Source organism: Mastigoproctus giganteus, chromosome 3 (assembly GCF_048544385.1).
Source record: "Mastigoproctus giganteus isolate SK-2022 chromosome 3, ASM4854438v1, whole genome shotgun sequence".
Taxonomy (NCBI): domain Eukaryota; kingdom Metazoa; phylum Arthropoda; class Arachnida; order Uropygi; family Thelyphonidae; genus Mastigoproctus; species Mastigoproctus giganteus.
The window spans coordinates 243,637,180-243,664,365 of record NC_143577.1 but is presented as its reverse complement, the minus strand read 5'-3'; the positions used below and the strand labels follow the sequence as shown (position 1 = coordinate 243,664,365).

General features: G+C 35.2%; 1 protein-coding gene across 1 annotated transcript in view; it reads left to right on the top strand.

Moving 5' to 3' along the window:
* Positions 1-18,445, top strand: part of LOC150088982 (coiled-coil-helix-coiled-coil-helix domain-containing protein 2-like) — a 31,176-nt gene extending 12,731 nt beyond the window's left edge. Inside the window, exons 4-5 of the mRNA XM_090370982.1 lie at positions 6,011-6,236; positions 18,273-18,445. Coding sequence (XP_090227108.1) covers positions 6,011-6,236; positions 18,273-18,286 — 240 coding nt within the window. The 3' untranslated portion in view covers positions 18,287-18,445. The remainder of the gene's footprint in view (positions 1-6,010; positions 6,237-18,272) is intronic.
* The last annotated feature ends 8,741 nt before the right edge of the window (positions 18,446-27,186 follow it).

The following is a 27,186-nucleotide window of genomic DNA, read 5'->3' as shown; positions in this document are numbered from 1 at the left end:
ACAACCAAATACGGAGTATGCGGAAAGGTCAAGGAATGACCACCGCATATCCCGGAGCAATATGGCCTTAGTTGCTAATGCTCCTAAAAACCAAATAACAACAACAACGTTGTATACATGGCACCCTTTTCTGCTTTGAACTGCTATGATATAGCAGTTTTCTCATATAGGTTTTATATCTTAGTATATGTCACAAATTCTTTTTAAAGGTCTGATCATCTGTGCCTATGCCTATACACATTTCCTATGATATACCAGCAGTTTGTTGGTAATTATTCTCAATATAAAAAATATCTTTTTCTGTTGTGGTTCCATGAAGTTCTGCAAAAAAAAAAAGAATTTCTCCAATTTTTTCATATTCGATAAATCAAGTAAATGTCTACAGACTCCATCCACTTGGACAGTAAATATATTAAAATTCCATGTCATCATCTTGACAATGGAATTTTCTTTATTTCTTATTCTGCCTCAGTACCAAAAGTTGTATGTGGTTTCATTTGTTTTGCAATTTTTTTTGCCACTAAATAGCTAGCATTCTGGGCTTTGTCATCAACTTAACTTTTTGTAAAACTCTAGTACCTTCTGAAATAACAGAATAACCTTACTGACAGAAAACAATCTTTTAAAATAATCTGGTTTTCTTGTAGAGAAATGTGGTAATTTTTCTACATTTCAGTGGAGCTCTATTCAATTTATGCAAGGGGAAAAGTTTATAACCTTGCTGTGTAAATCTCATATCTAAGTAAGTGTTCCAGTATACTAGAGTTTTGGTGCCTAGTTTTTTGTAGTTACTTTGACATTTATACTTCCATGTTTGTCAACAGGTGATGCTGTTTTATTCCTGATTTTTGTGATCCTCCATCATTATCAGTCACTAATTAATGATTTACATATTTTTCCAGATCTTGTGCATTTTTCTCTACCCTGTGATAAAATTTATCCATGGCGATAGAATCCAATGCAGAATAGCAGTATACTGTAAAGGGGGGAAGAGTACAAAATGAAAAATAGAAATATTAATGAAGAAATGAAGAAGATTCACATACACTCACGCTTGTTACCAATGGGGCAGGAAGACAGGCATGGTGCTGGACTATAAACTGAGTAGCATGTAGAATTTCTGTAGTAGAATTTCTTAACATATTGCAAGAAAATTACAGTAAAATGCCAGTTAACAAAACAAGCAGTTACTAGAACTGAAAAACTAAGTGACAAGACTTTTGTCTTTCAACTCTGGCACTTTCTTTTCTTCTTTTGATGCCATCTCCTATTGGAGGTTGGCGATTACGATGCTGCACTTCTCTCTGTCTTGGGCGAGATGAAAAAAGATCCTCTGCTGGTCCAGTTGCAGTTGTTTTTCAGCCATGAAAGTTTCCTCTTCTCTTCCCTTTCCGTTATTACTTGAAGCAATTTATATTTCATTTCTAAGGATGTATCCCAGGTAGGCAGTTTTCCTTCTCCTCACTAAGCCCAACAATTCATGTTTTCTTCTTGTTCTTTTCGAGACTTCAACATTGGTGATTCTGTCTAACCAAACTATATTTAGCCATGCATCTGTAGATCCACATTTCAAAGGCCACTATTTTGTTCATGTTTGATGTTTTCAGTGTCCAAATTCAAGTATGTCGTCCAAGTATGGACCACACATAGCATCTAACGAATTTCAGTCTGATTGACAGATCTTAGAGCTTTGGGACACAGTATTGTTCTGTATTTTGTAAAGGCATTTCTCACAACCTCTTATTTCTTCTTCCAGATATTGCATTTATTATATATTCTTTTATATATATATATACAGGGTGTTTCAGTTAAACGTTTCAGAACTTCTAAGAGGGGTAGGGTACATCCTGACAACTCGAAATCATATAGCAATGTGGGGTCGGAAATGCTTTCCTGAAGCGGTGTTGTACACAGAAGTACCATAAAGAAAAGAGACCGTAAGTGAGAAATCGTTTTAATAATACATGAAAAGAAGCAAAAGGTACATGGATTAAAGTAAGTGTTCGAAGTTTCTTTCACGGGTTACAATGCACGCCTCACATCTCCGACGCATGGACATCCGAACATTCTGGAATACTCCAGGCGAATTTCGAATTTCTTCGGCAGCTACTGCGATTCCTGCTGAAGTGTTGTTTTCCGATGAGGCATCCTTCACATGGGAAGGAATTTTCAACACGCATAACGACCATATCTGGGCGGTCGAGAACCCGTATGCAATACGACGTCTTGCAGCACAGATTCGATTTTCGGTCAATGTATGGGCCGGTATTATGGGAGATCACTTCATCGGACCTTACCTGTTACCGTGTCGTCTAACCGGACCTATCTACTTGATCTTTCTGCAGCAAGTATTGCCACAACTTTTGAGAGATGAACAGATTTCTGCATCGACGCAACAGACAATGTGGTTCCAACACGATGGAGCCCCTGCCCATTATAGTGGAGATGTTCGTAACTACCTGGATGTCACATTTGGTCAACAGTGGATCGGACGTGGTGGTCCAGTGCGTTGGCCTGCTCGGTCACCCGACCTATCATGTCTTGATTTTTATTTCTGGGGTCATATGAAATCGCTAGTTTATGACACCCCTGTTGACAATGCTGAGGAGCTGGTTGCAAGAATCGCAGTAGCTGCCGAAGAAATTCGCCTGGAGTATTCCAGAATGTTCGGATGTCCATGAGTCGGAGATGTGAGGCGTGCATTGTAGCCCGTGGAAGAAACTTCGAACACTTACTTTAATCCATGTACCTTTTGCTTCTTTTCATGTATTATTAAAACGATTTCTCACTTACGGTCTTTATGGTGCTTCTGTGTACAACACCGCTTCAGGAAAGCATTTCCGACCCCACATTGCTATATGATTTCGAGTTGTCAGGATGTACCCTACCCCTCTTAGAAGTTCTGAAACGTTTAACTGAAACACCCTGTATATATATATTATATTTAAATAATGTTGAAAAAGAAGTATTACTTAATAAAAATAAAAAGGAGGGTACAGCACACATCAGAGGTAGCAAAAAGCATATTCCTCTACATGATGCTTGAAATATAGTCATATAAATTAGAATAAGGTTTAAAATAATAAAATAATGCCAGCAGTACGGCAAGACAAGAGCAAAAAAGCAAAATTAAACCTAGATTCAAATCTAACAGGGAGGGAAGAGAAAGGTAACAAGAATAAAATATATTGCAACGGAAACTCTAAATTAATTTAGAAAATCTAATTATACGAATAATTCATTGAAATTTAAAGCCAATTAAATAGAAATTTAGCGGTGCCCCCCTCTGATGGGCACCAGGTCCAAATTTATGTGAAATATCACCAAACAGAGATTTAAACCATTCACAATAAAACAAAACAAAAATAAAAAATAGACTGACCATTATGCCCCATCTCAACAGAGGACCACAAGGCCAATAATGGTCAGGGAATCGCTGCATTTCGAACGCTAAACAAATCGCTGCAAAGGCGAAACGATTGCAAGATCAGTCCGCCACACCGATCCCCAGATCGAACAGCCAATGCAGGGAATTGAACGGCGGTGGTCCTGATGCAGTGAAAATCAAAAATAGAACAGACAAAAGCACTCTAGTACAAAGCCACACTACTGACAAAAGTCAACTTAACCCATTTATATAAAGGCCTTGCACTAGAGTGCTTTTGTCTGTTCTATTTTTGATTTTCGCTGCATCAGGACCACCGCTATTCAATTCCCTGCATTGGCGGTTCGATCTGGGGATCTGTGTGGCGGACTGATCTTGCGATTGTTTTGCCTTTGCGACGATTTGTTTAGTGTTCGAAATGCAGCGATTCCCTGACCATTATTGGCCTTGTGGTCCTCTGTTGAGATGGGGCATAATGGTCAGTCTTTTTTATTTTTTTGTTTTGTTTTGTTTTATTGTGAAGGTTTAAATCTCTGTTTGGTGATATTTCACATAAATTTGGACCTGGTGCCCATCAGAGGGGGCACTGCCAAATTTCTATTTAATTGGCTTTAAATTTCAATGAATTATTATTCGTATAATTAGATTTTCTAAATTAATTTAGAGTTTCCGTTGCAATATATTTTATTCTTGTTACCTTTCTCTTCCCTCCCTGTTAGATTTGAATCTAGGTTTAATTTTGCTTTTTCGCTCTTGTCTTGCCATACTGCTGGCATTATTTTATTATTTTAAACCTTATTCTAATTTATATGACTATATATATATATATTATATACAGTAAACCCCCGCTATTCGCGGTCGTATAAAATGAAACCTAAAAAAATGTGAATTTTAAATCGCTGTGAACATTTTCCGCCATAAAAAAACATGGGTGTGGCTAAAATCATCTTTCCTGGTCAAAACAGCGCTCAGTTTTGACAAATTCGCGAGCATGGATGTTTCTCGCTAATCCTTGTTCAGTATGTGCTATGCACTTGTCATGGAAGGTTTTGTCGTTTGCTTTTAATTTATATGCTTATAAATTGAATAAATTTATCAATTTATAAATTGATATGCTTACAAAAGTGAAAAATCTACTGTTTTGCAGTGTGTTAGTGTAAACAGACTTTTTCGAGTGTGTTAACGGAAGAAAGTGACTTTATTGTGGACAAATTCTTTTCTAACCCCTACAAAAATATGGCTACAAATAACAATGGAATTGTGAAAAGATCAAAGATGGTGATGACATTAGCGAGTAAAAGTCAGTTATTAGACAATTTCTAATGGTGAAAGTGTCTCGTCAGTGGCAAAACATTATAAAATCAATAAGTCAACGGTATGATCAATCAAGAAATCGGAATCAAAAATCCGCTGTAGTGTCCGTGAAAATGCGCTAATTGCTTCAAAAATTTGCTCTGTAACTCGTGATGTTAAATTAGAAAAAATGGAAAAAGCTTTAAATCTGTGGATAGAAGACTGAACTCAAAATAAAATTCCCTTAAGTTTACTCGTCATTCGTGAAAAAGCAAAACACCTTTATCAACACTTTAGCAAAACTGGCGGGATAAGTTTTTTAGCTATAGCAAAGGCGCTGGATTGAAAGATTTGTGTGAAATTTCTAATAAATATTACATTTAATATTAAATTGTTTCTTATTTTCATTTCGATGCCTTATGCTTGCATTTCACTATGTACTGTCTATGTACATAGTCATATTATGAAGGTACATATAATACATACATAGACAAAATTTTAGACTAGTTTTTATATATTTCATACTTTGGAACGGAACCCCTTTATTACTATGGGAGCCATAATTCGCGGCATTTCTCAGGAATGTAACCCCTGCGAATAGCAGGGGTTTACTGTATATTAATATATTCTTGTCCTGTGTAAAGACAATTTTTCATATACAATCAAAGCTCTAGTCAAAGATTATATTGATTGTTCATAAAATAGCATTAGGTTAATGAGAAATTGGCCTGGTCCAACCACAGAGAAGCTAACTACTAAGGTATTTAAAATGAGTGACTATATCTATTGGAGTTCCATTCAATAATGGCTGGACTTCACTTACTGGAGATTTACTCACAGTCGTGTATTTAGCTTTGTTGATATTGATTCTTGGACCCATATCATTACATTTCTTGTTAATACAGTCCAAAAGCAATTGGACTGTATTAACAAGAAAAATATAGCAATACTGCTATATTTTTGCAAATATAGCAGTATTGTCAGCTTATCATATGTTATTTATCAGCTGACCATTTATTTTAATTCCTTCTTTCCTTTCCCACAATGCAATTTGGAAAATAACTTCAGAATAATGTTAAATAGTATGGGCGAGAGAATGCAACCCTACCTCACCTCTTTTTTCAGTACAAAAATTCAGTTACATAGTTCTCACTGCCAATTGTTAAAATTAGTTTATTTATTGAAACCATCAAAAATAAATAAATTTTCAGGTTTACAACATACATGTCACCCAGTTTTCAAAACCAATGGAGTTTAATTATTTAAAGTTGTGATTATGTGGTTTTCTTTTTTGTTGTTATTAGATCTTATTTCATTTTTGTTGTGTTATAGGGTCACACTGTAGGCCATGCACTGACCGGTGCCTTCTCTGGTGGTGGCAGTGAAACGGCACCAGCTGAAGTTGCACCTCAGGCTCCAGCTCCAGCCCAGTATCAACCTCAGGGTCCTCCCTGCCAGTTTGAGTTTAAGCAGTTTCTTGAATGTACTCAGAACCAAAGTGATATTAGCTTATGTCAAGGCTTCAGTGAAGTCCTTAAGCAATGTAGACAAGCTAATGGTAAGTTACAGAAATTATCCCCTTTTGAATTCTTATTACAATAACATTACTCCCCCAAATTAAATTGTAAAAGAGTCAGAAATTATTATACAAATAAAAATATTGTTTCTGTAAATATTTCATTGTCATTCTGATTTAAACTAATTTCTCAAATGAATATTAAAAGGGGTGGAGGAGAGAATTAAGCACATTTTTATTTTATAATTGGTATCTTTAATTTGTGGTACACTAGGTAGCCTAGAATAGTTTTAGTTCCTTTTATATTTTTATATATAAACACTTATGTGCTGTTTTTAAATTTCTTTAATTATAATTATTCCTTTTTTTTTTAATGAAAACTTACTTTAAAAAGAGAATTAACTTTTTAACAGTTTAGCCTGATTTTTGATAATTTAAACCAGTAATATATTCTTGTCCTGTGTAAAGACAATTTTTCATATACAATCAAAGCTCTAGTCAAAAATTATATTGATTGTTTATAAAATGGCATTAGGTTAATGAGAAATTGGCCAGGTCCAACCGCAGAGAACGTTAAAACTTGTGTGATGTTAAAAAGAGGGTTGCTCTAAAGAGCTTTGACTGTATAAATGCAAACCCTGTGTACGTGTGCTTAGAAATGAAAGTATTTATTCTGGGCATCCTTCATTTTGAAATCAAAGGAGTCCTGGTTTATCGACACAGGAATACAGTAATATATGAAGTAGATGTGTTTCTGGAGCTTTCTTTGTGTATCAGAATTGTAAGGATTTATTTCCAATCTTTGTAACTTGTCACTCATTGTTAAAAAAAAAAAAAAAAAAAATTTATAATTAAAATAGTATATTGTATTTTATTCTGTACAGTATTAAAATAAAATTATATGACAAAACTAAAAGAAACGATGTACAGGCACTCCCCGACTTGCGTAATATTCGACTTTACGTTAGTTTTTGCCGGCTGGTGTAAACTTTAAAAAATTGTGTAAACATATCTTGCATCCTGTGGGAATAATTGGTGGTATGAAAATATCGCCATGTGAACCCAATAACACTTTTTTTTTTTTTTTTTTTTTTTGTAATTCGTTCCAAGACCCCAGAAGTTGAAAATTTCTCTATATAGCTAAGCTGTTTATCTTTCTAAAATGTCATTTTTATAATGGAGCACTACCCTTTCACTGTTATCATATGTTCTGTCGTAAGAATCAATTTTGAATTCCTTTGTTGATATTTTTCTAAAGAACATTTCTGGAGGTCACTACCATAAAACAATAAAAACTTTCCAGTTTATTGGGCTTTCTGTTAGTGCAATTCATTATAAACAGGTAATAAACTCGATCTTATTGCATTTGTGATAATCCCGATAACTGGAATTGTGTGGGTTTTACGTTATTTTGGTGTTTCCCTTTAGCTGAAATCTTCAATCATATAAAAAAACAAATAAATTTTCAGAATCTTCTCTTCATTCCTATTTACTTATTACAATGGTGAAGGGAAAGCAACCAAAGGAAAGTGCAAGTGGTGGCAGTGCTAGGAAACGAAACAAAATTGATTTAGAAATGAAGATGAAAATGGTTAAGAAGTATGAAACAGGACAAAGTTCGTCATCTGTTGCACCAGAATTAGGTTTTGCTGCTTCAAAAGTGAATGCTATTTTAAAGGACAGTGTGCATGTAAAAGATCATGTTAAAAAGGATCAATGCATTTAAGATCAACAGCGATCACAAAACTGTTCAGGTGCTATATCGAAGATGAAAAAGCTATTAATAATATGAATGGAAAATCAGATTCAGAAGTGAGTGCCCCTGAATCTAACTGGCCATTCAAGCAAAAGCAAGAAGTATTTATGAAGATATTAAAGATAAGTACTGCGAATCCCAAGTCAAGTTCGTGGCAAGCAATGAGTGGTTTTATAGGTTCAAGTATCGCACTGGTTCCTGCAATGTTAAAGTATGCGATGAAGTCACCAGTGCTGATTCTGCAGCAGCAGAGATATTTTGTGATGTGTTGGAAAAAACCCCTTCTAAATTTCCACAGCTCTCAACTTTTGCAGAAGCATACGCATTAGCTGGATATGTTGATTCTGGCAACGATGCTCGAAAGGTAAAATTTGCTGACGTTGCATCTGTCCCCCTTCCTTTTTTTTTTGTAATTTTATAATTTTGAAATTTTTGTAATTTTATACACCTTTGTAATTTTTCCTATGCATGTGATAAAAAAAAATTTAATAAATAATTCTATTTACATGTTCCTTGAATATTTCTTTTTTTGCTTCAATCAAATTCAGCAAGCATAGTTGTGAGTGCTGCATAAACATTTAGGGAAATTGACTATTGTAGAGGTCTGCAGAATGCAACCCTTACGTAAGTTGGGGAGTGCCTGTACCGTAAAACATTCACGCTTGCTATTGTGGTCTTGAGTGTTAACCCTGTGTTAGCCATGTGGGGTCAGTTCTACTCTAAACAGTATTTCCGTAGTTTCTTCATCTGCTTGGTCCATACAGCTGAAATTTCCAGAAATCTTAATTTTCACGGTTAGGAAAAATTCATAAATTAAGTTAAACCTAATTATATGTATATGTTGATTGGAATGTGTCAGTTTCAAGTATTGATAGCAAGTTGTGTTTAATGCCGCATGCTTTCCTCCAATCAGAACATTCTCTAGATTCATGACATTAAAGCATTGTCTGTTGACATGCATGCTTAATGTTTCATGCAGCAGGTGCTCCTGTTAGTGACAGGGTGTTGTACAATTGCAGGTGTCTGTTGAAGTGCAGTTTTTAAATTTACGTTTCAAAGGGAGTTTTAATTTCAAAAATTTATTAATTTGAAATATATGCTTTTAATATTAAAAACATGGAATTTTCACAATTATGTTCAGAAAAGATTGAAAACGAAAGTGGCATCAAAGTGGACAATTTTGAAATATTTTTTGCCGAAGTGGGTTGATAATGGCCGCAGTTTTACTTTAGTCAAATAAGTGATTTTGTATTTGGTGGTTATAAAAAAAAGAATTTCTACTTTGAGAAAAAGACTGCAGGATATGTTACAATTGGCATGGAAGCTTATCAAACAGTAAAATTTTTCCCACAATATGTCAGCACACTAGAACAATATCTAGACAAACTATTGCTGCAAACATTCTGTTTTCTTTACAGTTTTTGATTTTTTTTTTTTTTTTTTCCACTGATGTAGTACACAGCATTAAAAAAGTGAGACTTGCCTGTTTTACCTCTTACAGCACTCCTTCATTTGCATGTAAGTTAGTAGGTCTGAGTTCTGACAGTTGTGCATGTGCACTTTACATAAAACTTTTCTTCTACACTGCAGGGATTTTTTTTTTTCCCTTACAACTGAATTTTCTTTTTTTTTTTTTTTTTTTTGTAATAGGAGAAAATGCGAACTCACATGCAAATGAACTAGCATTTTCTCACATCACTTTGTTTTGTATGTTTGGAATACCCGTGTCTTGTGCATGCATGTTTTGCACAAAAAATGCAACATCCAACAAAGTGGTGACTTTCTGTACCATTTTAAAGTCTATGAAAGGCATGGTGCTTGGGATATTTAAAACATTCCGGTGACCACTTGAGTGCAGTTAGGTCTAACTTATTAGCATTTCCACAGAAATTGTGAAAATACGAATGGGTCTCTCTCTCAATGTTTTTATACACTACAAAAGTAAAATTTGTTTGTAGTGGCAGTTGTTTCTGTCAACTTTTGCAACCTAAGTTGTGATGCATGGAATGGGGGCAGAATTTGGATTAAATTTAACACCTTGTAATACACAAGTAAATTTTTCCTAGTAACACACAAGTTATTTTTCCTAGTCAGATAAGCATTGAAAATGATGCTTGAATGATATTGCTATCAAGAAACAGCCCATTACAAGCAGCACACACTTTTTGGAAATACATACTTCACCTTTTAGAGGACAATTAGTAGTACGCACATGCATTTTTGAACATTTTGTAACTCTTTCCCATTGAGTAATAATATTAAACGCACCGTAAAGCCGTAATATGCAATAATATTTATTTTTTAATTTTATTTAACCAGAGTGGTAGCACATGATATCTTTTATTATTTATTCTCCCCACCAACCAAAATTAGAAATAACGTGGAAGTTGAGATTTTTAATAAAATGTTTGAGGATGTCATGAAAATATTTGCTCTTTGCTAGTAAATTAAAGTTAAAAATAATTGGTTTTATAATATGCTTTATTTTGATAGTTTGTAAGAGTTGGAATGATGAGGGAAAAACAATTAATTAAAAATTTATATTCTGGCATAACCACAAAGTAAAATATAATTAATCACTGCCATATTTATCAGTTGTGTGAGCTTGAACCATAAGCAACTCGCACTTGTGCAACTGCACTTCTGTGCTGACCACTTTTCTGAACTACATCATACATCAGGCTTTCTTTCATTTAATTTTTTTTAAAAATCAAGTGTAATCACCAGAAATGGCCAGTTAGGTATGAAAAATTTAAATGACTGTTTTTATAAAGTTTTAGCTTTTATAGTACAGGCAACCCCATATAACATGGTACTTCTACAGTACGGTTTCGCTCTAACACGATTGATAAATTGCAGCAATGTTCACACAACACGGTACTTATATAACATGGTTTCGCCCTAACATGGTTTGAGAATTTCGGTAAATCTCACATAACAGGGTATTTTTGAGCTTTTGTGCAGGGAAAACAACATTTCCATTGTTTTTGAATTCCTGCTGTTGACTTGCTAGTCAAAAAAAAAATTATTGAGAAATCCCTGTATTTTATTTTGTTGGGGAATTCCCGTGTTATGTTCTGGGCTATTGAACTTTTACTTGTTGAACTTGTGAAAAAATCTAGATTTCAAAGTTTTATTGCTATTGGATAGCACACCAGGCCATCCAAAAGATTAAGTCATCCAAACGTTGGATGACTATGTTCCTACTGCCACGGTTGTACTGGGTTAATACAACTTCTTTCATTCAGCCATTAGATCAAGGCATTTATATCCACCTTTAAAACTCATTCCATCAGAAAATTGTTACAATGTATTTTGGAAAAAATTGATTCCGAATCTATTGAAGTAATGGAGCATGGAAACATTTCTCAATTGTGGACTGTATCAGAATCATAGCTTTATTGCTGAAAGAAGTAAAACCGTCAACATTAAATGAGTGTCGAAAAATGTATGGCCAGAGTCAGTTCATTCAGGAAATATGATCAAATGGGCAGAAAACGGAATCGGTGCGATAGTAGAACTTGCTGTGTCGTAGGAGGGGAAGGTTTTAGTGATATGACTATCGATGTCCTTGTGGGTAGCACAGTTGATAGAATCACCTTCCTTCCCACACCAGCTGGAAAAGACCAGAGTTCGAATCCTGTTGACGAAGGGAGGAATTTTTATGGGTCTTTTTCACAATGTGGCTGAGTTAGTTGGACAAGGATAGCATGGTTTTTCGTCCAGCAAAACAGAAAATTGACCTCAGGACACAGGCAATTTATAGACAATATACACAGAGTAACATGGCCTTATTTGCTAATGCTCCTAAAAAAAATAAAAAAAGATATGATTACTGAAGACGTTCAAGAATTACTGGTAGAAAAGAAGCCGGCGTAATGGATTTGGTGCAAATGGCATCGGAAGTAAAATTAAATCAATTCAGATTACGATATCGCAGATGAAAATTCTAAACTTTCAAATTTTACGCTAAAAAGCATAGGGGAAGGCATAAAAAAAAAATAATTTCTACTTTGAGAAAAGACTGCAGGGTATTATGATGTTACAATTGGTATGAAAGCTTATCAGACAGTAAATTTTTTCCCACAATATGTCAGCACACTACAACAATATCTAGACATAAACTATTGCTGCAAACATTCTGTTTTCTTTACAGTTTGATTTTTGATTTTTTTTTTTTTTTTTCCACACTGATGTAATATACAGCATGAAAAAAGTGAGACTTGCCTGTTTTACCTCTTACAGTTCTTCATTTTCCTGTGAGTTAGTAGTTTTGAGTTCTGACAGTTGTGCATGTGCACTTTACATAACTTTTCTTCCACACTGCAGGGATTTTTTTTTTCAACAAAACAAGATTCTAATAGCTGAGCAATTAGAATCTTGTTTTTTGAATGCAGATTCTCGAATTAAAGGAGCCCAAAGTTTAAAAGGGAGCTTCAAAAATGCTTAGTTCCATATGATGAAATTCACAAAGATTTACCAAGCAAACGCAAACAAACCCAGATTACTGATTTTTTAAAGAGAGCAGAAGATACATGAAATTTAAAATGGTATATTTTTGTTAGTTTTGTTAAACATTTTGTGAAAGAAATAGTGGTAGAAAAAATATTTTTGTTAGCTTTTGGAATGTGACCCCCCCCCCCTTTTTGTACTTTTTCTTAGTCCTGTTATAACATGGTTACGTAAAACACAACATTTTACAGGAACCTAATAACCGTGTTATACGAAGTTAATGCAATTAGCAAGAAAAAAAAATTAGGAACTTTGATGTGATTATTATTATTAGCTATTAAAATTAGGACCTGTAGAGAAGTGGGTGTTATAAGGTTTTTTTTTAATAAAAAACAAAACTGGTACATTTATGATTATTGTAATTGAAGTTTACAGTATACATGGTGTACTGATGAGAAAAATAATTCCTTGATAAACATTCATATGCAGCTGAATTGCTCATTTATAAAAGTCATTCATAAAAATCAGCATGTGTGATGAGCACTAAAATTACAAAAAAAAAAAAAAAAAAAAATCACTATGATTACGAAGATGATATTTCAGGGTATTAAGGATTTAAAAAATGAATGGAAAAGATAAATATGTGATTGCACTTTTGAGTTTAGAGTAGCTGATTTTTCATACCCATGGTATCTAATGATTTGTGTAGGGCTAATCAGACCACTTTTTGGTGGAATGGCAAGTACTTCTATGATGAATAGTGCAGGGGTCCTGAAATCAGCTGATATGTGTGCTGAGCCGACCTTGGAAAGGAGTATCTGCATGTGGTGGTTATGCTTTTTTTTCCTAAGGATCGGTGAGACTGCACTGTCTGAGAATACTTGCTACTAGATGCAAATTTAAAATATTAAGAAGCTAAATACAGTAATACCCCGACTTACGCTACCCCGACTTACGCGAACTCGGAGTTACGCGGTTCTTGATTTTTTCGTTTGGCAACGCTGCCGCCCACTATCTTCAAGGTCGTTTTTCATATGTTATCGATATACGGTGCGACGGCGGAGATTGAGAGCGAAAGATGAACAAAATTCAACTTTGCTGCTTTTATGTTTTTTATATCAGTGAAGGGGAAACACATTTCACCATAATAACGTAAAAACCAACACAATTCCAGCTATCGGTATAATCGCAAATGCAATTAGATGGAGTTTACTACCCGTTTATAACAGATTTCACTTGCAGAAACGCAACTGGATTTTTATTGTTTTATGGTAGTAACCCCTAGAAATGTGAGGTGTTAATAGTGTATCTCTGCCTTTATGGTGTTGTTTATTCAGTTGCTGCATGCGCGCAGCTTTGTTTATGCGTATCAAGGGTGCTCCTCGTTTTGTAATTGTGCTTTATTCCCTAAAAATTAGTAAAATTAAAAGGTGTGAAAAGGAAGCGTCCTGGTGAAGACACTGCAGATTCAGAGAGAAAAAGAAAAGCAATTATGGATAAACAGAGGCGGACTGGATCAAAAATTCTTACCCGGGAAAATTTGTAGTGGCCTCATACTATGGTTTATGGCCAAAATCACACTGGCCCACCGGGGTTTCCCCGGTAAGGCTTATGGCCAGTCCGCCTCTGTCGATAGAGAAAAAATATGAAATTGTGAAATGCTTTGAGTGAAATGAAAGACCATGTGATATTGCACGTGCTACAGGCCTAAATGAAGCAACGGCGAAAAGCACATGACAATTGCAAACTTGACAGGTTGAAAATTGAAAAGATCTCAATTGTTAAAGGGCTTAAAAATTTTAGAAAACAAGACTCCAACGAAGAACGCGTTATAGCTACAAAGCAAGGAATAAAAAAATTATTAGCTTGCTACGAAGAAATTCTGCGTGAAAAAAAGGAACGCGCTGTGTCGTCAGACGAATTTGTTAGATTTTATGAAGCCATCGACATCGAAATAACTTTTTAACGTAAGTCATTTGTTTTTTTAATACATATTTTGTATTAATATGTATAAAGAACTGCAATTTTATTAATATTTTTCTTCTAAACTAGTGTTTTTGTTAGTCCTTGGTCCCAATTAAGCAAAATTTATATGTATTTATATGCAAAGTTGTACCCCGACTTACGCGAATTCGACTTACGCGATTTTCGTCGGACCCACCTATCGCGTAACTTCGGGGTATTACTGTAATTATTTGTTATTATATAATGGACTGATATTTTGTAACAAATTATGCCCCAGAATGCTGGTCTTTTAAATTATTTCAGTTAAATTTACATCTGGAGTATTATTTAATCTTTGAATTAGTAAAGAGGTGTTATGTCTTCACTCCTTATTATTGACCAAAGTAATTTCTGTAGTAACATGGTATGGTATGTTATTAAGTAATAACATGGTATGGATGTGTAAAACAGATGCAAGAAACCAGATAACCAAAGGCTATCCTGGAAGAAGAGGAAGACACTAATGGATGTAGTATGGGGGTGCATGACAGCCTGAGGCTTAACCGACAAAGACAAGACACCTTGAACCGCCTGGCAACCCAAAGGTCGTGGGTTTGAATCCTGCCTCTGGCTTGGATCAGAGTAGTGCATAAACCTTGGGAGATGCCGTGCATTATGGCCTCAGAAGCCAATGTGCCAACAACTAACAAAAAAAAAAAAAAAAAACCTTGAACCGCACTTTATGGCGGGGAAAAAATTCCTACCAAAAAATAACTTGTAGGCTGAGGAAACCCATTGTAAATGGAAACACTCCTCTAGAAGAAGTAATTTCTGATTAGTTTTTAAGATAAGAAAAGACTGAATCTTAGTCAAGAGTATCAAGTACTAGTTCATTGCATTAGGTAAGACCAGTTAATAAGATCTCTCGTGACATTCTTGGTTTCTAATAAGATGCCCTTATAGATTGTCGTACAGGATCCCAAAAAAAAAAAAAAAATCACAGGTCTTTATGTACACTTGATCAATTAAAGATCAAATATACGTACTTGATCTTTGTTGAAAATCAAATCGGAATTAAAAGTTTGCAAAATAAACGATTGTTTAAATATCTAGTAATATCTTCTACTTATGTATTCGTTTATAGAATTTCATGAACTTCTGGATTTGAATTACAGCTTTTGTCAGAAGCAGCCACAACCTCCTGATGCATAAAAGCTATTTTTATGCTGTCTTCTATTATAGGTTGTTTAGAGTTATTTGAAAACACAAATAAGAGATGGCATTACTTACTGGATTTTGAGATACTTCATGTGTAAACAGACACATTACTTGATACGATATACATGGGCACACTGTAAAAAGTTAGAATGTCTGAAAAAAGTAACTTTATTTTTAGACTAGAGAAAGGTTTAGTTTAGTTAATCTCAAAAATATTCAAGTAAATTTAGAGTGAAAGCCTTGATTTTGTGTATATGTTGTAGATGTATATATTGTGCAGGCACTGTGCCACATATTGCCTCCATATTGCTACTCTAAATAAAAAAACGCTGCTCCTAATGAAGCATACTGTTATTTATTTAAAGTGCATGCCATTACTTTTTGGGGCATCAACTGTGGATAAGTAAGCATATGAAAGATCTGAACAACCAGGAGTTGAGATGTAGCTACAATGTGTGAGATAGTATGCAGATTGAAAGGAGGGGTGGTAGGGGAAACCACTGTAGTCAGTTTAGGTCTAAGGCTTTCCTAGTAGTATGATCTCAAAAATATTTAGCTTTGCACCATTACTTTGAATGACTGATTTAGTCAACATAACAGTTCAGTGACATTCAAAATAGTAGGACTTGCATCCATTATTTACAAATAAGTAGTGCTTCTCCAAAGGAGAAGATAATAGTACTTACTCACACAGATGGAAAATCATCATAAGTGTCAATTGTTATATAAATCTGCAGTTTTTTTTCCCCTCTTTTCTGTCTCTCCTTTATGGCAATTATTACAATGGTAGTAATACTGTATGTGTATCTATCACTGAGTATTGAATGTATCTTTACACGACGTATAAGTCACTGTTTTCAGATGCTTATAAATATAAGTTTTATGCCTCTAATTCAATCCCCATGTGCTCCCACATTTTCAATACACTTCTCAACTGAAGGAATAACTGCGATGCTGCTGCTTGCAGTGCTTCAAGAGCATTGGCTGTTCTTTCTTCAGTTATTAGTATTTCTTGATTATTGTTTGTGTGCGTCCTCCCTTTTCTCTCCCCACAGGAAGGAGTCATTCATACGTACCACATCTAATCCACTTGCCTTTTGGTGTTGTTGACTGTCATGCAGCATTGGCAAAGTGAAATGGAGCTACAGCTTGTGTAAAGTGTAGATTCAGTATTATCTCAGTATGAGAATTGGCTGTACTCTGTCCCTTAGATGGTTTCAGGTGAAACCATCTGAGGGACAGAGTACAGCCAATTGGTTTTTAGGGTCCGTAGTCTAACGAAGTACCCTTATAGTGTCACAGCATTGTATCTCTGGAACCACTCAACCTATTGACTTGAAATTTTGCATGGGTTTGTACATCATGTGGGCCAACATAATGCCATATTGATTGTTGTTGACAAAAAAAAATTGTCTGAGAAATGTGTGGGGGAACAAAAAATGTTGTTGACAAAAAAAATTGTCTGAGAAATGTGTGGGGGAACAAAAAATGTTGTTGACAAAAAAAATTGTCTGAGAAATGTGTGGGGGAACAAAAAATGTTGACAACCAATAGCTTATTATACACCGTTGGAAAGAGCTCAACGAGTAGGTTTAAAATATAATTTTAAAAATGGTAGTGCCATACAGGAAAATGTGAGTAATTGTCATGTGTCCCCCCCCCCTATTTATGTTGCTAATGGAGCTAAAAATTAAAAAATCACATTAGCTATGCGTTATTCGATGCTTATCAAGGGAAAATTATTCCGATTGAAATCTATCATTTACTTGTGTTAAAATTAAAAAAAAAAAAAAAAATTATTGCACTTCGATAGTGCACTGCTTTGTAAAGTAAAACGACCAAAAAAAAACAATACTCTCCTTTGGTGACAAAAAAGGTTGTTAAATAGTTAATAATTTAAGCTGGAGTTGTCCCAGCAAGGAGGTACTCAGAGAGCCAGTGTTGAGGTGGTGGTGGTGGGGAGGCACCTGCGTGGAGTCTTGCATGGCCCTCACCCGCCAGTCTCCCCCCCCCCCCCACAAGACTTTAATTGCTTCTCCAGGAAGAAGTTATAGAGTTGCTTTTCCCACCGTTATCATTCAAAACAACTAGAAAGACTCGAATAGACAACATTTTCGTTACTTCCTCAGCTTTAGGCCAAGCCGGGGTACTAGAAACTTTTTTTTTTTTTTTTTTTTTTTAGTTATCATAAAGCCCTATTTGAGATACTATACTAACAACCATTCGTGACTGCGGACCCTTCATCCTGAGTGCCCGGCATTCTGTAGTTGACTGATTTATTTTCTCCTGGAAATGCAAATTTTTCTTCCAGCAAACAGAAAACCAACCACAGAACACAATTTATAGACAATATATATGGTGCAATATGGACCACCCTGGTGTGTAATCAGAAATTCTGAGACCCAATGAATCATTCAGTTGCAGTGTAGGCAGATTAAGCCTGTATGGTGCTGATCAACAATATTTGTGCTTAAAGGTGTGATTTAGTAGCAACATATTTGGATAATAATAATAGGTAAATATTGATGCTGTTTGCCTATTAAATTATACATGGTGAATTTCATGTGGTAATGACTCATTTTACACAGTAGCATTTAAAACCACATTAATAGACTAAGTTAAATAATTTTTATAAAGTAATGTACTATTAAGATTAATTAAATTTTTTATATATATATATATATATTTTTTTTTCCCCTCTTTTGCAGGCATAGCAATGTAAATACTATAGTGAACAGATAGAAGCCCAATGAATTGAAGATAATTTACATTAACTATAGAAACAAGAATATAGTTGATTCCAGATTTGTAGAAGGACACGGAATGTTAGATTTTGATTATTGTACAGGTTTTCAGTTGTAGAATAAAAGTATCTATCATGGTTTTTTTGCATTATTTCAAATGCTGTTGTAGTCTAACTTTGTTAATTTGTGGCTGAAGACCAGTTTTATACAGATTCAGTTGTAAAAGTTTTACATAAAATATGCGCTTCATATTTAACAGCATCATATAAGTTACACTTGACAGATATGTTAAGTTTAGATATGCAACTTTTTTTATATATATATGAAGGTAATACCATAGTAAATTATGAAACTAGTGTATTTTGATTAACCAAATTAACAATTTTGTACCATGTCCAAAAATTGCTGTTAACTACAACATGTTTATAAGGTGCTGTTGCTTATAATGAAGCAATGTAATACTGCAAACATTAAGGCACAGCTGCATGGAAACAAGTTTGATAACTTGTACCATACAGATGTTTCTGCATTATTTTCAAGGGGGCAAATGTGCATCACAAAAACACTCCCTACACCATTATACACTGCTATCACCAATGTTCATTTAATGTCTGGCAGAATGGGCCTATGGACCTCTGCTATGGTTGCCATATTCTGGTGCTCACAACGAAACAGCAAGAACTGGGATTATCAGAATAAGCAACATATTTCCAATCTTCCACTGCTGGAGTTCCTGAGTCCACTGTAATTATATATATATATATATATATATATATATACAGTAAACCCCCGCTATTCGCGGTATCTGTATTCGCGATCGCTGATTTAATATAAAATGAAACCTAAAAAAATGAATTTTAATGCGCCTTGAATATTTTCCGCCATAAAAAAAACATGGGCGTGGCTAAAATTATCTTTCCCGGTCAAAACAGCGCTCAGCGGGTGGGGGAAGAGGGGTGCCAAAATCGTGAGCGTGGATGTTTCTCGCTAATCCTTGTTCGGTATGTGTTATGCGCTTGTCATGGAAGGTTTTGTCGTTTGCTTTTAATTTATATGCTTATAAATTAAATAAATTTATCAATTTATAAATTGATATCTTAAAAAATGATAAATCTACCGTTCTGCAGTGTAAAACAGACACAGACTTTTTCGAGTGTGTTAACGGAACAAAGTGACTTTATTGTGGACAAGTTCTTTCTAACCCCTACAAAAATATGGCTACGAATAACAAGAGAAATGTGATAATATCAAAGAAGGTGATGACATTAGCGAATAAAATTGAGTTATTAGATAAAATTTCTAATGGTGAAAGTGTCTCAGTGGCAAAACATTATAAAATCAATGAGTCAACGGATCAATCAAAAAATCAGAAGAAAAAATCCGCCGTAGTGTCCGTGAAAACGCACTAATTGCTTCAAAAATTGCTCTGTAACTCGTAATGTTAAAGTAGAAAAAATGGAAAAGGCTTTAAATCTGTGGATAGAAGACCGAACTCAAAATAAAAATTCTGTTAAGTTCACACATCATTCGTGAAAAGGCAAAACTCCTTTATCAACACTTTAGCGAAACTGGTGATAGCACAGGCGGGATAAGTTTTTTTGCTAGCAAAGGCGCTGGTTTGAGAGATTTGTTTGAAATTTCTAATAAATATTACATTTAATATTAAATTGTTTCTTATTTTCATTTCGATGCCATATGCTTACATTTCACTATGTACTGTCTATGTACATAGTCATATTATGAAGGTACATATAATACATGCATAGGCAAAATTTTAGACTAGTTTTTCTTATATACAGTAATACCCCGACTTACGCTACCCCGACTTACGCGAACTCGGAGTTACGCGGTTCTTGATTTTTTCGTTTGGCAACGCTGCCGCCCACTATCTTCAAGGTCGTTTTTCATATGTTATCGATATACGGTGCGACGGCGGAGAATGAGAGCGAAAGATGAACAAAATTCAACTTTGCTGCTTTTATGTTTTTTATATCAGTGAAGGGGAAACACATTTCACCATAATAACGTAAAAACCAACACAATTCCAACTATCGGTATAATCGCAAATGCAATTAGATCGAGTTTACTACCAGTTTATAACAGATTTCACTAGCAGAAACGCAACTGGATTTTTATTGTTTTATGGTAGTAACCCCTAGAAATGTAAGGTGTTAATAGTGTATCTCTGCCTTTATGGTGTTGTTTATTCAGTTGCTACATGCGCGCAGCTTTGTTTATGCGTATCAAGCGTGCCTCCTCGTTTTTTAATTGTGCTTTATTCCCTAAAAATGAGTAAAATACTTAAAAGGTGTGAAAAGGAAGCGTCTTGGTGAAGACACTGCAGATTCAGAGAGAAAAAGAAAAGCAATTATCGATAAACAGAGGCGGACTGGATCAAAAATTCTTACCCGGGAAAATTTATAGTGGCCTCATACTATGGTTTATGGCCAAAATCACACTGGCCCACCGGGGTTTCCCCGGTAAGGCTTATGGCCAGTCCGCCTCTGTCGAGAGAAAAAATATGAAATTGTGAAACGCTTTGAGCAAAATGAAAGACCATGTGATATTGCACGTGCTACAGGCCTAAATGAAGCAACGGTGAAAAGCACATGACAATTGCAAACTTGACAGGTTGAAAATTGAAAAGGGCTTAAAAATTTTAGAAAACATAGACTCCAACGTAGAACGCGTTATAGCTACAAAGCAAGGAATAAAAAAAATTATTAGCTTGCTACGAAGAAATTCTGCGTGAAAAAAAGAACGCGCTGTGTCGTCAGACGAATTTGTTAGATTTTATGAAGCCATCGACATCGAAATAACTTTTTAACGTAAGTAATTTGTTTTTTAATACATATTTTGTATTAATATGTATAAAGAACTGCAATTTTATTAATATTTTTCTTCTAAACTAGTGTTTATGTTAGTCCTTGGTCCCAATTAAGCAAAATTTATATGTATTTATATGCAAAGTTGTACCCCGACTTAGGCGAATTCGACTTACGCGATTTTCGTCGGACCCACCTATCGCGTAACTTCGGGGTATTACTGTATTTCATACTTTGTAACGGAACCCCTTTATTACTATGGGAGCCATAACTCAGTATTCGTGACATTTCTCAGGAACGTAACCCCCGGGCCAGCCGAGTGGGTAAAGTACTTGCCCGGCAACCCAAAGGTCGCGGGTTTGATTCCCGCCTCGGGCTTGGATCAAAGTACTGCAAAAACCTTGGGAGGTGCAATATGGCCACAGAAGCCGATGCGCCAACAACTACCAAATCAATCAAATCAAACGTAACCCTCGCAAATAGCGGGGGTTTACTGTATATATATATATATATATATATTTTTTTTTTTTTTTTTTTTTTTGTGCTGAGAGGAGTGTAACCCAGTTCAGTGGTCAGCTGCGACAACCCCATCTATAACAAGCTACGAGTTGTGCATTCTAAAATGCTTCTTTGGTTGCCAATATATACTGGATTGTTTTGATCAACCATAACCTTTCCATTACACTCCACAAGTCTTGTCAGTGTACATTGTTCTCTTGTGTAAGCTGTTTTGGATCAAATGATTGCTTTTGGCTGGATGTCATTTGGTTATTGAGCTAATCTCATGTGATATAGATGTGCGAAAACTCCAGAGGGTTGCCCACTTACTTTGTGTCATGTGGTACTAATGTGATGCTCTTTCTCAAGTGCTCCATTTCATGAAAATGGTAGGTGTACTTAATAAAGTAGTCAATCAGTATAAAACATCACTGAAACATTGGTTGAGAAACTTGTTGCATTGGAAGTCTTTTTGAATATAGCATCATTTCAGATGTTATCAACCCTCACTCCCGTATTCAAATTATGGTAAACCTCTTTATTGGACTGCATGAGGTTTGATTGTATTTACCATCATTTAGGATATTTTCACACTATGGTGCAAGGGGTCACAAATTTTCTCTTCATCACTGCTGAGCATGTCAGGTATCAGCAGGGAGTCATTAACTTCTAGCAAGGGTAGTTCAGAGTTTGCCTTATAAGCTTCAGTCTGCATTTAATTCGTAGATGGTCGTGAATTAATTTCCACATAAGTACATATAAATTATATAAAATGAGAACCTGATTCATCCTGCTTTAGGGGATCATGGGAGAAAATTATTGCCAAGTTGGTGAACTATGCTAAAGGCTTGTTATGTCAGGCTCAGTTGTTGGGTGAAGAGACAGTGGAAAAGTGCCTCAATATTTTCAATAATGCAGCCCTAGTTTGTATGGGATTGCCTTGTTATCCCCAATGAATTAAGTATGTTAGCATAAGAAGTGGAATTAAAAAAGTTGAATATAAGTAATTGACAATACAGCTTTCTGCAATATTATGGTTATTAAATACAAGGTTTGATATAAAGTTTGGCAAATGGTCTTAATTCTCAAATACGCAGCAATAGCTAAAAGATGGGGCTTACGATGACATCTTTGAGTACATATACAACAAGTTTTAAGTTGTTACATGCCACTTTAGCAGAAAGTTGTGGTGAATACAATTTTCTCATTACCAAAAATGATGAAATATGAACATGCACACACACTTGTCTGGCAATTTTTGGCCATCAAAAACATTTCCATCACGCTATACCCACCTGATTTAGCATGCAACTTTAGGCTATTCTCAAAATTAAAACAAGGCATGAAAGAAAAATGATTTGAGTCAATTCAAGAAACCCAAAGACATTCAAAAAAGATGTCTCCCAAAAGTGTTTTAATCAGTGGCAGGCACAATGGAACAAGTATGGTTTCAAAAGATTATAATGAAGAATATTAACAATTTAAACATTTATCACTGACTCAAGTTAATTTTTCACACATTTACCAAATTTTTTGATCAAACGTATTTCATTAAAGATACAAACATAAAAATACCTTAAAATAGTGCGAGATGATAAAAATTATGGTTAGAGTTTACACTAATCTCCTGGATGTATAATCACATTCATGTTCTGTGACACCCAAAGCATATTCTGCAGACAGTTATGAGCAAATTTGATGATACAATGGTCACAATTTTTTACTTTTCAGTTGTGAAAAATCTGTCTCACAACATGGTGAAACAAGAGTTCAAAAACTGGCCAAAGATAACTGCAAGACATCACTATTCACATTATGACATGGAAGAGTATATTCTAATTCTCTAATAAAAGTGCTTAGCTCCATGAACTTTTATAAATAGGATATTTGTTGAATAATTATTTACAGGATGGCCCGAAGCAGTGTTGAATCCAGGGGGGTAAGTTTCACCTTCCAGTTCAGTAAATTCCGCCCTGCCCACTTCAAAAAAAATTTTATTTTACTATTCATTTGAAGACTTCGGAAGATAAAATTTTTGCAGCATTTTTTGTTTAATTTTAATTGAAATTCTCTTCTTACTGCACTCTTTAGGGGCCATATTATCACTTTACACAATGTTATAATTATAAAACATTCAGTAAATTTATAAAATAAACACACAAAAATATCACATCAACTAAGTGTGGTTCTTGTTAGATGGTACATGAAAAATAAATCACTGAAATTCAAGAGGAAATTTTCATAATTAAATGGGCAATATTTCTGGCTGCACAAATTTAACTAAAAGCCACTATTTCCTGTCGGTATTTTCATTTTATGGTTTTTAGGTTCCCTTTATTTTCACAAACCATCTCTTGAGAATTCACACAAGCGGTCTACTTGCAACTGATTCTTTGTATATTGCAAACAAGATGACTCGATCACAGCCATGAATAGGTTTGCCAAAAGTGTCCTGTGGCTTTCAGGGGAAGGGCTAAATAATGTTTGGGCAGAGAGGGGCATCAACTGTAGCCACTACTTCAATCATTGAAAACAATCTATGGTTTTCAGATTCCTTTTGTTTTTTTTCTTTTTCACAGCAAGAGTACTTGTAGCTAATTCTTCCTTTGTACACTGCAAACAAGACATTTTATATTCTTTTTATTATACAGGGTGTCTCAAAAATATTGGTACAAACGTTTAGGGGAGGTAAGTAACATCTAAAGGAATGTGAATTGCATAGGAACCCATAACCGGAAACGTCACAGGAAAGTAGTAGCAGAGGCACAAGAAACAAATGACACAAGATAGTAATTAGTGGAAAATATTTATTCGACATAATATTAACAGTGGAGAACGAGATGGATGCATTTCATGATGTTACAACAGATGCTCAAAGGTTCCACCATAAGATGCGATGCATGTGTCACACAGACGCAGCATGGATTGGCGGACACAGTCGAACACACCTGGAGTTTCTTTGACAGTAGCAGCAGCGCAGACAAGTCTCGCCACGAGATCCATTTCAGTCTCCACAGGCAATTCATACACGATAGATTCGAGGGCCCCACAGAAAGAAATCAAGGCTCGATAAATCAGGTGAGCGTAGGGGCCAGGCAACGGGTCCACTACGGCCAATCAATTGACGCTCAAAACAGCTGTTCAAATGGTCACGAACACGCCTTCCATAATGGGCAGGTGCCCCGTCACGTTGAAACATTTTTGAAACTAAATGTTGCGTCTCACATTTGCTGGAGCATCGTCAAGTAACCCCGGTAAAATTTGGTCAAGAAAGATCCAATATTTAGTGGAGTTCATGCGGAATGGTAACAGGTATGGATCGACTAAGCAGTCACCGACCATACCTGCCCACACATTTATTGCGAAGCGATGTTGTGCCGCATGGGGGGGGGTGCACACAGTGTGGGCCCTCTGCTAATCCATACACTAGGTGCACGTCTGCCAACTCACAGTTCGTATATCGATGCATGCTCTTCGTGCAGCAACTACTTGAATGAGTAAACCAGAAATTTTCCCTCTCACGAACTGATGAACGCACCATGTACCGACTTACGGTGACATTTCCAGTTATGGGTTCCTATGCGATTCACATTCCTTTAGATGTTACCTACCTCCCCTAAACATTTGTACCATATTTTTGAGACACCCTGTATATGCATCTATCTGTACTGTAATATTGCATGAAGATAAGCTTACAGGGCCCAAATGAGCTATCGTAAAAATTAATAAACGACGTGATTGATGCATATGCAAAGAATATTATTTACATGTTTATTATAATTTGTACGAATTTTTTGTGAATTTTAATTGGATTTACATATTTTTAAACTGATTATTGTCAGTAATGTGGTTTTTGTGAACTGACTTAGTATTTAGATGTTAAATAATTCATTTTGTTTCTCATATCCTCATTATAACATACATGAATATACAAATTTGTTTGTACCATATACATGTTGTAAATATTAAATAATAAAAAATATACACTCCTCCACAGTGCAAACACAGGATTCAACACTGCATGGAAGAACAAAGGAGATTAGTTTATTTAACTTTATACTAATCATGGGAGATCTTTTTAAAGATTCAGACAGTATTACCAACCATCATTTCATGACTCAAAATGATCCTGTGTCATATCCTATAGGATATTTTATAGAACACAGTCTTTTTGATTATGGTAAAGGCAACCCTCATCACAACTTCAACTGTTGTTTTTTTTTCCCTTTGCATGTCATCATCTTTCTTAGCTCTACGAATGAAGGCTTAAAGGATTCCAACTTGAAATCAGTTTTCAAACGTGTTAGCATTGTCATTTTTGGGATTCTAGGTTCAGATACATTACAAGCTGTTTTTCCACAATATAAGAATTTCTTGTATCAGCCATCTGAAACAAAAGAGAATATATAAGAGATCGAAATATGCTGCTTCACTGAGTGACAGGCTTTTGGACCACCCTGCAATGTTAACAGCATTAGAAATACTTTGATGGCATTTTAGGTAATTTTTTGCACTAACTATTGATAATTTTTCAACTAATGCAAAAACTTAAGCACACTTTGTGTTGCTCTATAGGTTACCCAGACTTTGGCTTATCCAAAATACTGCTTACATTTCCATTATATTATGATGGCTGGGCAAATTAAGCTAATTATAGTCCTAAAGGCTAGGGATTTAACATACAACGGCATCAAAACTTATTAAAAAGGGCTTAGGGCTGAAAGCCTCAGACTACAGGAAATTGGCTAGATGAACAAGTTAGTGCAAAGCATCATTTTCTAGTAAATCACCAAAGTAGGTGAAATGGCATCATTTTTGTTATATCTCATATTATGAATGCCCTCGGTGATTTACTTCAGTGAATACTTTAGTGATTTATCACGAACTAAAATGGTACTTTGCACTAACTCGTTTTCGTCTAGTAAATGTTCCGCAGTTTGAAGCTTTGAGCTCAACTCTTTTTAGTACTTTACTATTGCACACCGTCTGGCATCTCTCATACTGTGAAGTCACTTCATAACTGGATTGTAACTCATATATAGTAGAGATAGGGTCGTGATAATCCCATTATATACGGCTTTTGTTAGACCACACTTGGAATACTGTGTTCAAGTATGGAGACCGCATCTAAAGAAAGATATCAAGCTTCTTGAAAGGGTGCAAAGACAGGTCACTCGCCTGGTGAGATCGGCAAAAGGGCATCCTTACGAAGAAAGACTTCGAATATGTGGGTTGCAGAGTTTGGAAACTAGACACCTTAGAGGAGATTTGATTGAGGTGTTTAAGGCTCTGAGAGGCATCAGTAAAATGAATGAGGACAAAATTTTCAAGATTATAAATGATGCTAGAACTAGGGGCATAAATTCAAGTTATGGTGGGGGAGAAATGTTTAGATTGGACTGCAGGAAGTTTTATTTTAGCCAGCGAGTTATAAATTACTGGAATAAGTTGCCTACATGGGTGGTAAAGGCTGACAGTTTGGGGAACTTCAAAGGTCATCTGGATAGTACCTTCGGGTCAGGGAAGCGCATAGGATGATAGGTTTAATTTCCTTT